The 17,554-nt window shown below is 38.5% G+C and overlaps 2 protein-coding genes across 2 annotated transcripts; both read left to right on the forward strand.

Annotated features, from left to right (window-relative positions):
- Window positions 1-11,664: 11,664 nt before the first annotated feature.
- Window positions 11,665-13,999, forward strand: LOC137001374 (uncharacterized). The gene is made up of 2 exons (XM_067360104.1): window positions 11,665-13,368; window positions 13,440-13,999. The coding sequence occupies exons 1-2, from the start codon at window positions 12,305-12,307 to the stop codon at window positions 13,927-13,929; spliced, it is 1,554 nt and encodes a 517-aa protein (XP_067216205.1). The 5' UTR covers window positions 11,665-12,304; the 3' UTR covers window positions 13,930-13,999.
- Window positions 14,000-14,160: 161 nt separating this feature from the next.
- Window positions 14,161-16,463, forward strand: LOC137001375 (uncharacterized). The gene has a single exon (XM_067360105.1). The coding sequence runs from the start codon at window positions 14,617-14,619 to the stop codon at window positions 16,006-16,008; it is 1,392 nt and encodes a 463-aa protein (XP_067216206.1). The 5' UTR covers window positions 14,161-14,616; the 3' UTR covers window positions 16,009-16,463.
- Window positions 16,464-17,554: the final 1,091 nt, after the last annotated feature.

The raw sequence follows: 17,554 nt of genomic DNA on the forward strand, positions 1-17,554 counted from the left end.
GTTCGTGCCGTTAATTCAGCATATCAGCCACACACGTCCGCACTTGTTGTGTCCACGTTTAATGTTTACCTATCGTACGAGACTCCGATGTCCCGCACAAGAGATTCACACTTTACACTCACATCTTTGTCTATCCTAGTTAGATAACACTCATGGCCATTCTCAGCCTATAATACTATTATTTTAATAACTTTATATAATACTAGTTTACTCTTTAACCGCTTAAAAGTTATTATTTTTACGGAGCGACGTTTGACACGTCTTCTCTACTCTAGAACGAGAGAGAGAGAAGGAGAGGGAAAGGGAGAGGAAGGGAAGGAGGGAGGAAGGGGGGGTGGAGAGAGAGAGAGGGGGAGAGAGAAAAAGAGAGAGAGAGAGAGAGAGAGAGAGAGAGAGAGAGAGAGAGAGAGAGAGAGAGAGAGAGAGAGAGAGAGAGAGAGAGAGAGAGAATCTATCTTATAAATATACATATGTCAAACAATATTAGTTGGCACATTTATGAAATATTTTCCTTATCTACATCTCTCTCTTTAACATCTACATCTCTTTTTGTAACAATTTTTTAACAATTTGTTAAAAAGTGAAAGCACTTTATATTTAGTTGCGTTCTTACGTGATTTTGTGCCAGAATCTGGATAAATATTTAAAAACTATTTTTGCATGAATTCTAAAGTACATGTACATTGCGTAGGATATTCCATATAGCACAAAAATTCATAAATGATAAGGTCTGGTCAAGTTCCAAAAAAGACACTCCAATATGTTTATATTTTGATAATTATCTAAATTTTTAATATATCACCAACATGAAAAGTAACTGATATATTATTCAAGGTGCAAATTTAAAATAAACATAAAATATACATAAAATGTATAAATAAAACTGATCAAAATTTGATTGAAAAAAATTTAATTAAAATAACAAAATATTTATTAAAAAATACAAAAAAACTTGGCGCTGCCACACCGAACAACATGTTAACTTACATAATGTCAATTAATTACATGATGTCAATTAATCTATCATTCTAATTATTACATTATTACTCATTTTCATTGTTTCATAATACTTTGTGGTGTAAAGAGGGGCGAAGGGGCGGAGGGGCTTCTTGACGGGGGTGAAGGGGGGATGTTGCGAAGGGTTGCGCTGAAGGAGGAGGCGATTAAAGGGGAGGGGCGAAGCCAGTTAGCAGCGCCAAGTTTTTTTGTATTTTTTAATAAATATTTTGTTATTTTAATTAAATTTTTTTCAATCAAATTTTGATCAGTTTTATTTATACATTTTATGTATGTAAAGAAAAGCACGACACCTCATATACTCGCGTCGTTACTTGTCTTTAATTTGAATCGGCCGCGTTATTGACAAAGCTTATTGACGGGGATCGCTACGGAGCAGACGACAGAGAATGATAAGCGAGAATTGGAGCAGATGATCGAACAGTTAAAGTATAGAAAGTGAAGTGCAATAATTTGTTAATCAGCTCCTATAAATAGAATATCATACCTGGATTAGAGGCTTTAAATGGTGTTTCTCTTATTTTTACAGGTATGATAAAATAATGTAAATACTTTTGTAAACAGGATAATTAAACGAACTCTTATTTTTACAGAGAAACTATTGAGTCTTTAATCGGAAGATACTCCTACTTTATAAATTAAATAAACAAGATTATTATAAAACACCATTTTTTGCAAAAAAGGTAAGAATGGCAAAACTAAGATTGGAGTTTACGGTAAAAGCACTGGCGACTGATAATAAAACAAACGTCATCGCTATAACCTCAATTGAGACAGAGGAACATGAGATTTTTATAATGCCAATCGAACTGCAAAATATTACATACCATGGAAAAGTGAAAAATACAGCAATTTTTCAAAAGGTAAAAAACACTTTAACAAAAAGAGGTATTACAAGAAAAGTTTGGATTACCTTAGATAAGGATACCTTAAAAGAATACATGGACGAAGATGGAAATATGCAGTTCAATGATATCTTGTTAGAGCAACAAAATACGAAAACAGAAGAACTTCAAATACCTGTAACGGGTATTTCAGCAGAAGCTTTACAACAAATTTTGGAAAAAGTAACTACAACAAACGATGAACAAAAATCTGAAGTCCATAATCTAAAGAAAATATCAGAAAAATTTGTAATAGAAAAATTTACCGGAAAAAACGCTAACGTTTTACAATGGATGGAAACTTTTGAAAGCGAGTGCACAAGATTGGGAGTAGATCGAGATATAAATAAGATTGAACTCTTAAGATTATTTTTAGGAGGATCATGCATTGACTGGTACAGCTCAATGCTTATGAAATATACATTAAATTCTGATTGGGAAAAATGGAAAAAAATCTTATGTGACACTTATGCAGATAAAGGGTGAACTCCAGTGAGGTACGCTTTCGAATTTAAGTACATAAATAACTCATTACTAGAATATGCTCTGAAGAAGGAGAGACTTTTATTAGAAATAAACAAATCATTGGAAAAAAAAACCATGATTGACTTAATCGCTGTTGGACTTCCTAATTATATATCTGACAGAATTAATAGAAACAAACTAGAAGAAACTGAAGATCTGTTCAATGAGATAAGGGGTCTAGAACACCTAATAAAAACAAAAACATTAGATAAGAAAGAAAAAGCATATTATGAGAAGAAGGAAAGAAAAGTTGAAGAGAAGAAACCTTGCAAGATATGTGAAAAAGAAAGAAAAGGTGAACGTTACCATCCCGAATCAAGTTGCTGGTTTAGAAACAAGGATAATGAGAAGAAAACAATAAATCAAGTAAAAACTGTAAACAATTCACAGCTGGAACTAGAACTAAATAAAGAAAATCCAAAAAACTAGACATACCACCACTAATAAAAATCAAATTAATAGTAAATGACAATTTGGATATCTATGGAATATATGACTCAGGAGCAAATGTGTCATTAATTAATTCAAGATTACTAAAAATGAAGAAAGAAGAAACAGATAATCTACAAATGGCTAACTTGAGGACGATTAGTGGTGTGAAGAAAACAAATGGTATAGTAAAACTGAAGATAAAAATCTATAATATTGAAGAAACTATGAACATCTTTGTTGTAGATAATGAAAATTTTAACTATGATTTTCTGGTTGGTTTGGACTGCATCAAGAAATTCAAATTAATTCAAAATGAAGATCTAAGGATCACACAAAATTACAATCCAAAGGAGAATAAAAATTGCCTCACTATTGGAACTTTAAAAGAAAGAAATGATGTCAAAATTCCTAACTTATTAGGGGACAGACAGATAGAAGAAAAACCTCCTTATTCTGAAGTAATGAAGGATGGAAGAATCAAACAGATGAACAAATATGAAGTGAATTTTAATGAGCATATAAATGCTAGTGAATTTAAAATATTAATAAACCACTTAGATTTGGATAAACAATCAGAAATTGATAATCTGATTGAAAAATATAAACGAGTATTTGCAACAGATAAATATGACATCGGCACTGTAAAAGACTATGAAGCACACATTGACTTGATGGTAGATAAATACTGCAACAAACGTCCATATAGATGCACAAATGAAGATAGAAGAGAGATAGAAAAACAAATAGCAAAACTACTTAAGAAAAATTTGATTGAAGAATCATACAGCCCATTCGCTGCTCCAGTTACTCTAGCATATAAAAAAGAAGATAATAAAAAGTCAAGATTATGCATAGACTTCAGAGAATTGAACAAAATCGTTGTCCCTCAATCACAACCTTTCCCACTGATCGAGGATATAATGGTAAAAACAGTTAAGTGCAGATATTTTTCTACTTTGGACATAAATTCAGCATTCTGGTCAATTCCTTTGAAGATACAAGACAGACAAAAAACAGCATTTGTAACTCAAGAGGGGCATTTCCAATGGACTTGCCTCCCCTTTGGATTAAAGACGGCTCCAGCAATTTTTCAAAGGATATTAAGCAACATCATAAGAAAATACAAACTGTCAGACTTTGCAGTCAACTATATAGATGACATCCTAATTTTTTCAAAAACTTTTGATGAACATATACTGCACTTATCAAAGCTACTAGAGGCAATACTAACCGAAGGATTCAGACTAAAATTCTCTAAATGCACTTTTGCGGAAAACTCAGTAAAATACTTAGGGCACATAATGGAGAACAATTCTGTCAGACCACTGAAAGATCACTTAATTGCAGTAAAAAAATTTCCAGTTCCACAAACAAAAAAAAATATTCGCCAATTCCTTGGTAAAATTAATTACCATCATAAGTTTGTTCCACGCATTGCAATTATTTTAGATCCACTACACAATTTATTGAGGAAAGACGTGAAATTTATCTGGTCGGAAGAATGTCAAGAATCGTTTGAAAAAATAAAGTTGTTACTATGCTCGGAACCCATTTTAAAAATTTTTGATCCAGATTTACCAATTAAAATACATACAGATGCAAGCATCAAAGGAGTTGGAGCTGTTCTGAAACAAGAAGATGAAAATGGAGATAGTAAGCCAGTAGCATTCTTTTCAAAAAAACTGAATGAAGCACAAAAAAAAAAAAGGCGATATATCTGGAATGCTTGGCAATAAAAGAAGCGGTAAAATACTGGCAACATTTGCTAATTGGAAAAGAATTCACAGTATATACGGACCATAAACCGTTAGAAAATATGAACGTAAAGACCAGGACAGATGAAGAACTAGGAGACTTGACATACTACTTATCTCAATATAATTTTAAAGTGAAATATAATCCTGGAAAATCTAACCAAGAAGCAGATTGCTTAAGTAGAAATCCAGTTCTGGAACCTGAGGAAAACGCAGATGATGTTCTAAAAGTAGTAAATTTAATTAACTTAGAAGACATAAAAAATGACCAAAGAACAAATACAGATCTACAGAACAATAAGAATAAATTTAAATTGAAAAAAGACATCTACTATAAAAAATCAAAAAGAAGAGATAAAATCTTGTTATCGGAAGATCTTAGTAAAACATTAATAAAAGATATCCACAATATTTACTGCCATTTAGGAAGAACACAGATGTTAAACAAAATAACACCATTCTATGCAGCAAAAAACATTGTTGCTAACATAAAAAAAATTTGTAACAACTGTAATATCTGTATAAAGAACAAATCAAGAAAAAAATCTAAATATGGGTTAATGTCACACTTAGGACCAGCGACATACCCATTTGAAATCATATCCATTGATACCATTGGCGGTTTCGGAGGTTCCCGATCAACAAAAAAATATTTGCATCTTCTGGTGGACCATTTTACAAGATATGCTTATATTTTGACATCAAAAAGTCAAACTGCCAATGACTTTATAAAATTAACAAAGAATGTGACTCAAGGCTACGACATAGACATGATATTAACAGATCAATATCCTGGCATAAATTCAAAGGACTTTAAAGAATATCTGAGAGGAAAAGATATAAAAATAGTTTTTACTGCTGTTGATGCGCCCTTCTCAAACGGTCTTAACGAAAGACTGAACCAAACATTAATTAATAAGATAAGATGTAAAATAAATGAAAGTAATAAAAAAATAGCATGGGCAACTATCGCACAAAAATGTGTGGAAAAATACAACGAAACAGAACATACAATCACCAAATTCGCTCCGAAATACCTATTGGAAGGTGAAAATGTAAATATCTTACCAAACGAATTAAAATCAAGATGCACAGATGCGGATCTAACAAGAGACAGAAAACTAGCTTTGGAAAATACAATAAAATCTCACAATTATAATAAGGAAAGATTCGACCTACGGAGAAAAGAATGCAGATTGGAGGCGGGAGACCAAGTCTACGTAGAAAATGGAAATCGGCTAAACCGAAGAAAACTGGACGAATTAAGAATCGGACCGTATACAATAATCAAAAAGATCTCCAATTCAATCTATAAAATCGACACCGGACACAAGAAGACAGAGTCTAACCTTTTCCATATTACTAAACTAATTCCAGCATTGGATAATAATCACTAAACAACTACGTTCGACCACTTACACTTGTTTTCTCTTGGGATGGGAGATGTAAAGAAAAGCACGACACCTCATATACTCGCGTCGTTACTTGTCTTTAATTTGAATCGGCCGCGTTATTGACAAAGCTTATTGACGGGGATCGCTACGGAGCAGACGACAGAGAATGATAAGCGAGAATTGGAGCAGATGATCGAACAGTTAAAGTATAGAAAGTGAAGTGCAATAATTTGTTAATCAGCTCCTATAAATAGAATATCATACCTGGATTAGAGGCTTTAAATGGTGTTTCTCTTATTTTTACAGGTATGATAAAATAATGTAAATACTTTTGTAAACAGGATAATTAAACGAACTCTTATTTTTACAGAGAAACTATTGAGTCTTTAATCGGAAGATACTCCTACTTTATAAATTAAATAAACAAGATTATTATATGTATATTTTATGTTTATTTTAAATTTGCACCTTGAATAATATATCAGTTACTTTTCATGTTGGTGATATATTAAAAATTTAGATAATTATCAAAATATAAACATATTGGAGTGTCTTTTTTGGAACTTGGCCAGACCTTATCATTTATGAATTTTTGTGCTATATCACCTACTTTTTTATAAATGTACAAAATTAATGATGACAGAATTGAAATTATTTTTCAATTATTTTTGCACATTTTGAATGTAACATTTATATTAAGTCAGTTATATATTAACTAAATTATTTTACATTCTAACACAAGTATTTTGTTTCATATCACACTTACATTCTATGAAACAGATGTTTTATTTCAAATATTCAAACTAAACTATTTTTAGTTGTAACATGTCTTCGATTTAACTGTTCCATTGATATGAAGTTATGAATAGCTGAATGTGAAATATCTTTGCTTCATATCACAATTATGTTAAAATTTTTATAAAATATGCGGAAAAAACTATAATATGATATCAAAGACATGTTAAACATAAAATAATTAAGTTAGAACATTCAAAATGACACTTATTATGTTTCACCTAGCGTAATTGTAATATCAAACGCAATACTTATGTTATTAGTTATTTTTTAATATTACCAATAAAACATCTGTTTCACAAGACATAAGTGTGATATGAAACACAATACTTGTGTTATAATGTGAAATATTTTAGTTAATATGTAATTAATTAAGTTAATATAAATGTACAAAATTAATTATGTAACAGAATTGAAATTATTTTTTAATTATTGTTGTACATTTCGGATGTAACACTTATATAAACTATGATATAAACTATAATATCAAATCAGCGACATATGAAACATAAAATAATTAAGTTAGAACTTTCAAAAGGACACTTATTGTGTTTCACATAACGTAACTGTGATATCAAACGCAAAGATTTATGTAATTAGTTATTTTCTAATATTACTAATAAAACATCTGTTTCACATGACTTAAATGCTATATAAAACGCAAGACGTGTTATAATGTAAAATAGTTTAGTTAATATGTAATTAAGTTAATATAAAAATGTACAGAAATGTACAAAATTAATTATGTGACAAAATTTAAATTATTTTTCAATTATTTTTCTACATTTCGAATGTAACATTTATATTAACTTAATAACATATTAACTAAATTATTTTACATTATAAGTTTTGCGACTGGATCGATGTCGACGTCGATGAGATTTTCTTTGTTCATTAATACTAATAAAATTCTATTACATGGCAGTTTATTTGTTAATAAAATATTAACAAAATTAAAGGATATAATTTTCTTTTTCATACTTTGCAGAAGTTCTTTTTAATACTCTTTGAGTTATTTTATGTTACGGAAATGGATGTGAATAGGCTTGTATATTAAAAATGTCACCACTTTCGGTTGTAAGAAACTGAATTCCTTTTATTATTAGAATAAGCCAATACTTATATGCACAAAAAGGGGCGTTGTCAACCACCAACGTGTGTTCGAAGGTTTTACAGAGAGTCGACTGTACTAAACAAAAAAAAAGGTTATTATGCACGCCCGAAACAGCAGCGCGGAAACGAACGAAAAAGCGCCATCTAAAAGAAAACGAGTCGAATTATCTTCAACACTCCCACTCGACGAGTTTACAAAGTCATACTTAAAAGTTTGCAATTTGCTATAAATTTTTGCTTTGAAAGAGCTTTTGTTAATAAGTCCGCCCGTTGTTCATCGCTGGAAACGTGCGTAACCATTAGTTGTCCATTCTTGACTACTTCTCGTACATAATGATATTTTATGTCCACGTGTTTTGTTCTCCTGTGAAACGTTGGATTCTTGATTAATGTTTCTGCTGCCGTATTATCGCAGTATAGAGTCGTTGGTTTAACTTGCTCGTACCCAATTTCTCGTAATAGGCCACGAGTCCACACAACTTCCTTCGATGCATTGTGGGCCGCTATATACTCGGCATCTGTAGTTGATGTAGCAACTATTGTTTGCTTCTTAGATGACCAAATAACTGGACCACCATTCAGCATCAACAGGACGCCAGAAACTGATTTTCGCGTATCTATGCAAGATGCATAATCTGCATCTGAGAAGGCCTCTAATTGACTGTCCTCATCAATCTTTGTACCATAAGTGAGACCCAGTGATTTTGTATCTTGTAGGTACCTAAGTACACGCTTTGCCGCTTACCAGTGTGTTGCTGTTGGCGTTTCCAGAAACTGACTAAGTTTGCTTACTGCAAACGATATGTCAGGCCTTGATCCAATTGCCAAAAACATCAGCGAGCCAATCAACTGACGATATGGAATTTCTTCGTCCTTGATAATATTGCCATCTTCATCGAGCTCTCGTTTTAGCACGACATTAGGATCCATAGGAACGCTGACTGGATTACAATTTGACATATTGAATTTTTCAAGCATCTTAATGGTATATGCTGTCTGATGTAGACGTGTCTGTTAGGTCGATCACGGTCAATTTCAAGTCCTAAATAGAATCTTGCTTCGTTCTGTGTAATCTCAAATCGCACTTTAAGTAATTTCAATAGTTTATTAATTTTGTCTATTGATGCTCCAATTACTAGACCATCGTCTACATAGAGTGCGATTAACAAATCCTTTTCTTCATTTGCGTAAACACAAGGATCGTAGTTGGTCGGCTTCATGTCTAATTCTCCTAGTACAGAGTCGATTTTCTTATGCCACTGTAACGGTGATTGTTTTAGACCATATAAGCTGCGCAAAAGTTTACATACTTTTCTACTTCCATCGTCGAAGCCTTCGGGTTGTAGCATATATAACTCTTCGTCTAAATCACCATATAAAAAGGCGGTCTTGACGTCAAATTGTACCATCTCGTAATCCTTGTGAGTTGCAACAACTATCAGCATTCGAATTGAGTCATAGCGTGTTACTGGAGAATACGTTTCGCTGAAATCGACGCCTTGTTTTTGACTGCAACCCTTTACGACGAGCCTTGCTTTATATCGGTCGGCGTCACCGTTTGGTTTAATTTTGACCCGAAAAACCCACTTGTTTTGAATTGCTCGACGTCCTTTGGGTAGTTCAACTAATTGCCATGTATTATTTCTTCTTAGCGAATCAAGTTCCTCACACATTGCTTGCTCCCACTGTTTTCTGTCAGGTGATTCGATTGCTTCTTTGTAGTCTTCAGGTATCTTGATTTTAACTAACATGCATGAACATGTGCCAACATGTTGAGTTTTGCTTCTTGTTCGATGTGCAATTCCATTGTTTTCAGTTATTCGTTCAGTTTGTTGTCTTTTCTCCTTTGAGCGGGTTCTCGTCGCAATTGCTTCATCTTTACTTGAACTTGAATCTTGTTCGGAGTCAGTATCTTGTTTTTCCTGTTTTATTTCTAATTGTTCTATATCTTCTTCTTCAATGAATTTAACGGCTGCCATTGGACGAGGTTCGACAATTTTAACGTTGCATCGCACATACACGTTCTTCGTGCCGCGCTCCCAGAGACGATAAGCTTTCGAGCCTGGTTCATAACCCACAAGTACAAGCTTCTTTGACTTCTTATCGAATTTGCTTCTAAATTGATCTTCGATATGAGCGTACGCATCACTACCATAGATACGTAAAAAGCTGACGTTTGGTTGTTCACCTGTGAACATCTCCCACGGTGTTTTGCCACCAAGTCGATCCAAAGGTATTCGGTTCCGAATAATTGCGGCTGTTCTTCCAGCTTCGGCCCAAAGCGATAAAGGTAAGTCTGCTGCAGCCAGCAACGTGCGTCCAGTCTCGACGATTGTTCTGATTTGTCGTTCAGCACGACCGTTTTGTTGTGGTGCACGCGGCGTCGAAAATTCATGAACTATCTTGTTTCTGTTCATAATTCGCTTCATGTCTTTGCTAATAAATTCTCGTGCGTTATCGGACCGAAAACGCTTTATTGTGTGTCCATACGAATTAAAAATTGCAATAACACTTTCGACGGCGTCGACAATTTCAGTGCGATTTTTCATAGGACGAACGATTAGAAATCCAGTGTAGTCGTCTACAAAAACTACCAATACAGTATTTCCACCGAGAGACGGAGTTGACATCGGACCGCAGACATCAAAATGTATCAATTCACCTGGCTGCTTTGCACGAGTGTCCGATTCGTTGAATTGCTTGCGTGTCTGCTTGCCAAAGATGCAGGCTTCACAAAACTTTTCGCTACTACTGATCTTTGCGACGTTCACGTTTTTAACTGTGCCACTAGTAGCCAATTGTTCCAGTTTCTTATAGCTCACGTGACCGAGTCGTTCGTGCCACACCGACAGCGGTTGTACATCATTTTCGGCATGATGAGCTTCATGTTCTGGTAGCACAACTTGTGTGTTCATCGTGTACAAATTTCGTTCATAACTGTAACCAGTCATGAGTGTCTGGTTTCTTTTGTTGACGATCTTGATTTGATCTTCTTCGATAATTGTTCTGTTGCCATGTTTTGCGCTTGCGCCGATGCTTAATAGATTACGACCTAAGTCCGGAATCCAGAGTACGTCATATAGTGTACCTTCGCGTTCTTTACCGTTTACCGTTGATATAACTCTAATATTACCTTGGCCACCTGCATAAACAATGTTTTTGTTTCCTACAGTTATCGGTACAGACTTGTCGTCAATCGCCTTGAATGTCTCGAACCATTCTCGTCGAAACGTCATATGATTGCTAGCTCCTGAATCAGCTATCCAACAATCTTCGTTCGGGCGTTCGCGCTGAGCCGTAGAGAATGATGCTGTGAATGCATCGCCATGAGACGATCTTTTACCTTGTGATGCGCTGTTAGCTTGCTTCGATTCTCGTTTAGGTTTCTTGCATTGTCGAGCCGTATGTCCTTCTTCATCACAATTGAAGCATTTTCCTTTGAATGTTTTCTTATCTTGCTTAGGCTTTTTGATGTGCTTTGACTTCTTAGCACACAATGCAACAGATTCATCTTCGCTACTTATCTTGAGCTCACCGAAGCTAGTAGTATAGCTATGCCGGTTCTAACTCAGGCATCTGAGGGGGTGCGCGGGTGAAGGGGGGGAAGAGGTTGAGGGGGAGGGGGTAATGACGTCATCGTTTTGGAGGGGAGGGGGTAATGACGTCATCGTTTTGGAGGGGAGGGGGTAATGACGTCATCGTTTTGGAAGAGAGGGGGTAATTTCGGCGTGGAGGGGGTGACGAGGGAGGTGCGGGGGAGAGGGGAAGGTATCGGATTACAGGGGGAATAGGTTGAGGGGAGGGGGTAATGACGTCATTGTTTATGAGGGGAGGGGGTAATTTCGGCGTGGAGGGGGTGACGAGGGAGGTGCGGGGGAGAGGGGAAGGTATCGGATTACATAAATTCCTGGAAGAGATAAGGATTCCTGGAAGAGATAAGATAAGGATTGTTTATATAAACATGAGTCATATAGAGATAAGGATTGTTTATACAAAGGGTATCGGATTACACTGCGTCAGCACTTTTGGAGTGGAGGGGGTGACAAGGGAGGTGAGGGGGAGGTGCGGGGAAGGTATCGGATTACATAAATTCCTGGAAAAGATAAGATAAGGATTGTTTATATAAGCATGAGTCATAGAGAGATAAGGATTGTTTATACAAAAATGATTTATAGTTCCGAGAATTGTTTATATCCTTTGCAGGTTCGTGCAGGTTTTAGCGTGACATCATCGCTATTTTTAGATCATAGGCCCTTAGGCAGCCACTTTTAGGCGCCATGTTGCCAGATTTCAATTTGCGTGACATCATCGATATTTTTAATTAGTGTCGTGTGCGACGAGCGGGTATAAAAAGCTCGTGAAAAAATATAAATTGTCACAGTTGTTCAAAATGGAGCGCGATCTCACCGTACGAGCAGTGAATATCAAAACGTTGGGAGAGTTTCTCCCATGGGACTACGAGTGCGACGAGTACCTCGATTCTCTGAGGGAAAAATGTCGCAAGAGACAACGAACCGGAGTAGTGAACTCTCTGGTGGCGCAAATTGTGCGTCTGGAGGGTGTGAGGAAGATCATTCAAGAGCGTTTTGTGCCCATCGGTGCTGGATACGGCGGATACGAGAAGAAGGGCTACACGTGGAAGGAGATCGAGACGGCGTTTAGGAACCGTGTGCTGACGGGTGCGGTTGTCAATCACGAATACATCGATCCTCGTGAATTTTTGGGAGAGATAAGAAATACCGTCATCGAACGGATCCAGGGCGTCATGATGGAACACAACAGCGTCAAGATTAACACCGCGTTCAACGGGGAATTCATCGCGGGCGACAAGACTGCCGTGAAGACCATCGCCACGAAGAATCAAGAGATATATCCAACATCTGATCTAAACGAGTGGTACACGAAGCATGTGGTTGACGTCATACAGGCATCTCTGGAGGAGTTTCAGGAACGTGATAGCGGATGGGCGTTGTCACGTATCCTGAACCTAACAATCAACGTCAACAAGTTGAATCCTCTACGCGCGGGATGCCACATCGAGTTACCGCGGAAAATTATGTTAAAAAAGGCGGTGGTCAACGTGAAATCAAATGATAATGCGTGCTTCGCGTGGGCAGTCGTCGCCGCTCTATATCCGACGAAAAGAAATTCGGAAAGGACGATAGAATACCCACATTACTCGACGGTGCTCAACCTGTGCGGCATAGAGTTCCCCGTGACGCTTCCGCAAATATCAAAATTCGAGAAACTGAACACCATCTCCGTCAACGTCTTTACCACCCAAGACTCCAAAATCGTCCCTCTGCGGCTCACCGACGACAAAAAGGAGAAGCACGTCAACCTGCTCTACGTGTGTAAAAACAACGATGCACACTTTGCGTGTATAAAGAACCTGCCGCGGTTGGTGAGCTCACAACTGAGCAAGCACACACATAAAATGTACATTTGCGATCGGTAAGTAAAAAGATGCGTATAAAATAAATCAATATTTTTATTCATAGTTTTAATCAAATAAATTATTACAGGTGTCTACACTACTTTTATACACGGGAGAAGTTGTCAGTCCACAGCGTCGATTGCGGGAAAATGAACGATTGCGCCGTCGTTCTCCCCAGCGAGGACGACAAGTGGCTGACGTTCCGCAATTACAACCGGAAGGAGCGGCTCCCGTTTGTTGTATACGCCGATCTCGAATGTACGCTCGAGAAGAAGGATGGACAAGACGGCACCACATACGCCTATCAGCATCACAATGTGTTTAGCGTAGGATATTATGTAAGTTGCACGTACGATAATTCTTTATCCGGGTATAAGTCGTATCGCGGTGAGGATTGCGTGGCGTGGCTCGTCAATGAACTGCACGATTTGGCGCACCGCGTGAAAGCGATCCGCACCACCATCGTCCCCATGGCGGATCTTACGCCGGAGGAATCGGAAAAATTCCGTAGCACCGCGACGTGTCACGTGTGCGAGAAACCGTTTACACCGGATGATACGCGGGTGCGCGATCATTGACATCTTACCGGGCGTTATCGAGGTCCCGCGCACTCGTCGTGCAATTTAAATTACAAAGACTCCCACGTTATCCCGGTGATATTTCACAATTTATCCGGTTACGACGCGCATTTCATCATCAAAGATGTTGCCAATGCTTTCGAAGGCAACATTGATTTACTGCCGCTGACGAAAGAACGTTACATTTCATTCACTAAAAACGTTAAAGATACGGAGGATGAAAATTCCAAAATTTGCGTGAAATTATGATTTATCGATTCATTCAGATTTCTCAGTACAAGTCTTGAAAAATTAGCATCTTATCTGACAACGGACGAATTAAAAATTACACGATCGGAATTTAGCCATTTATCCGCGGAACATTTCAATCTGCTTACTCGGAAAGGTGTGTTTCCCTACGAGTACGTCGACAGCGTCGACAAGCTCCGGGACACAAGCCTACCATCGCGCGAATCGTTTTACAGCTCGCTCACCGGAGAAACAGTATCCGAGAGCGATTACGCGCACGCGACAAACGTCTGGCAAACCTTTTCGATCGAAGATCTAGGTCAATACAGCGATTTGTATTTGAAAACAGACGTTCTTTTGTTGGCGGATATTTTCGAAAATTTCCGAAACACGTGTATAAAGAGTTACGGTTTAGATCCCGCTCAGTATTACACATTACCGGGGTACACGTGGGACGCTATGTTGAAGTACACGGGCATCAAGTTCGAGTTGCTCACAGACATCGATATGGTGCTGTTTGTCGAGCGCGGTATACGCGGCGGTCTCAGCCAATGCTCCAACCGATACGCCGCCGCCAACAACAAATACATGTCATCGTACGATCCATCGGAACCGTCATCGTACCTAATGTACTATGATGTAAACAACTTGTACGGCTGGGCAATGTGTCAACCGTTGCCCTACGCCAAATTTCGATGGGTCGATGATGTCGCGAGCTTTGACGTAATGTCCGTTGCATCCGATTCGGCTACCGGTTACGTGCTGGAAGTCGATCTCGAGTATCCGGTGAATCTTCACGACGCGCACTCCGACCTGCCGTTCTGCCCGACGCGCGATAAGCCGCCCGGCAAGCTGGAGGTCAAGTTACTCGCAACGCTGTACGATAAGCAGCGTTATGTCATTCACTACCGTAATCTGCAGCAATGCGTGCTACATGGCCTGCGAATTGCAAAGATTCACCGCGTACTGCAATTCGCGCAATCTCCATGGCTCCGCGGATACATAGAACTGAATACACAGTTTCGGACACTCGCGAGTAATGAATTCGAGAAAAATTTATACAAATTGATGAACAACGCGGTTTTCGGCAAAACCATGGAGAATGTGCGAAATCATACGGATGTACGGCTCCTTACACAGTGGGAGGGTCGGTACGGAGCGGAGGCTATGATCGCGAAACCGAATTTCCACAGCCGAAGCGTGTTCTCGGAGGATCTAGTCGCCGTAGAGTTGCGAAAACTCGAAGTGAAATTCGACAAGCCGATCTACGTGGGTATGTGCATCCTCGACATATCCAAGACCTGCTTGTACGAGTTTCACTACGAGTACATGGCGCCTCTTTACCGCGACAATTGCAAAATTATGTATACCGATACCGACAGTCTGATATACTTTCTACAATGCGAGGACGCGTATCGGGATATGAAACGCGATATTTCAAAATTTGACACGAGCGACTACTCCGAGAACAACGTTTACGGTATACCGCGCGCCAACAAGAAAGTACCCGGTCTGATGAAAGACGAGAACAACGGCGCGATCATGACGGAATTTGTCGGACTGAGAGCGAAGATGTACGCGTTGAGAGTCACCGGACAAAAAGATGTCAAAAAAGTTAAAGGCGTAAAGAAAAATGTAGTCGCCAGAACTATAATGTTCGACGATTACACTCGGTGTCTCAACGACGAAATCGAGCTAACACGGCGTCAATCGTGCATCCGCTCAAAGATGCACGAGGTGTACACCGTGTCGGAGTCGAAGCTCGCGCTCAGTCCGTACGATGATAAGCGACACGTCGTATCCGAATCCACCGATACTCTACCATGGGGACATTACAAGATACAATTGTAAATAATGCTTAGTAATTTATATAGTTTAATATTTTATGTATTATTGTCTTTATTAGTTTTAAATGTATATATATTGTAACATGTTGTAGTAATAAAGAACATCATTGTATATAAATGTATAATAGTTTATTATAATGCAATGTAAAATATACATAGTTTATTACAATACATCGTCTTTATTTATCCAAGAGTTGTGCGAATTGTCGAATCCCAACCACTTTACAAACACCTTGTCGTCCTTTCGGCGCAACACCTTCTCCACGAGATAAACGTCAGGTTGTGCGGTCTTGAGCAATTCGTGCTCGTAAAAGCCTCCCGCGACCGGATCTCCGCGATAATCTTTAATCAGATACGTCACAGGATTGGTACGTTGCACCGTGGCGATCTTAAACACCTCCGTCGACCAATTCGGCGTGTATCCTTTCTCGAATACAGTTTTGAATTTGCTCACGCGCACCGGATCACCCACCCTGAATTTCGCCGGCGCGGCAATTTTTATATTACCGTACACGGTGCTCAAGAGTCCCTTTGCGATCTCGGGAGTGACATCGATCGGGCGCATACCGATCGTACGATGTTTACGACCGTTGTATTCCGAGACCAATCGCGGTAAATCATCGATCCACCTGTACGATCCCGTGAGCGTGAAAAACTTCCACATTTCGTTCTTTAACGTGCGATTGAATCATTCCACCACCGAAGCCTTTATAACCGAGTATGTCGAATAATGATTGATGCCGTGTTTCTTGACAAGATTTTGGAAATCTCTGTTGTAAAATTCTTTTCCACGGTCGGTCTGCAAATTATTCGGAATTCTCTCCCTAAATATCGCGGAAAATGCTTTGGACGTTTCAATTCCACCTTTGGTCTTTAAGGGCATAGCCCAAGCGTACTTGCTCAACACATCGATAACGGTTAGAATATAGTTGTAACCGCCGTTGGATCGCGAGTACGGTCTCATCTCGACAATGTCAGCCTGCCACAAATCATCGTATCCTTTCACGACGACTGACCGACGCGTAAAGTTTCTTCTCGCCGGTGCGTGGAGCTCGTCCACGAGCGATCTCCTCTCCAGGCTCACCGCTTCCTTCTCGCTCATTGCGATTCGTTCTGTTTCTTCTTCATCGCCTCATCGTAGTATTCGATGAAATTTTTTCTCACAGCTCTACGAAGATTGTGAATCTCTCGCTCGACAAGACTCTTCGTCTCTCGCTCGCGATCGACGAGTTTTCCATCGAGTCGCGCTACACTCTCGTCGAGGAGACCTCTCAGATCGTGAATCTGTCGTTCCAACGCCACGTATCTGGTCTCGATGTAATCGTCGTGGTCTCTCTTCCAGGTCCGCTCGGTATTTTCCGAATCTTCGAGTCTCGAAAGTACTTCTCGCTTAAAATTTTCACAGAGCATACGATTTCGATTCTCACGATCGCTCATAAGCTTGAGGTGATGATCCAGATGCAGCTTGTTGACAGCGTCGGTGTCCGCTTCAGGGTCGGCGAGATGTCTGATCACGCGTGACTTGGCGTTGAAAACCTCACCATCCTTGC

This window comes from Linepithema humile, chromosome 8, assembly GCF_040581485.1.
Source record: "Linepithema humile isolate Giens D197 chromosome 8, Lhum_UNIL_v1.0, whole genome shotgun sequence".
NCBI lineage: Eukaryota > Metazoa > Arthropoda > Insecta > Hymenoptera > Formicidae > Linepithema > Linepithema humile.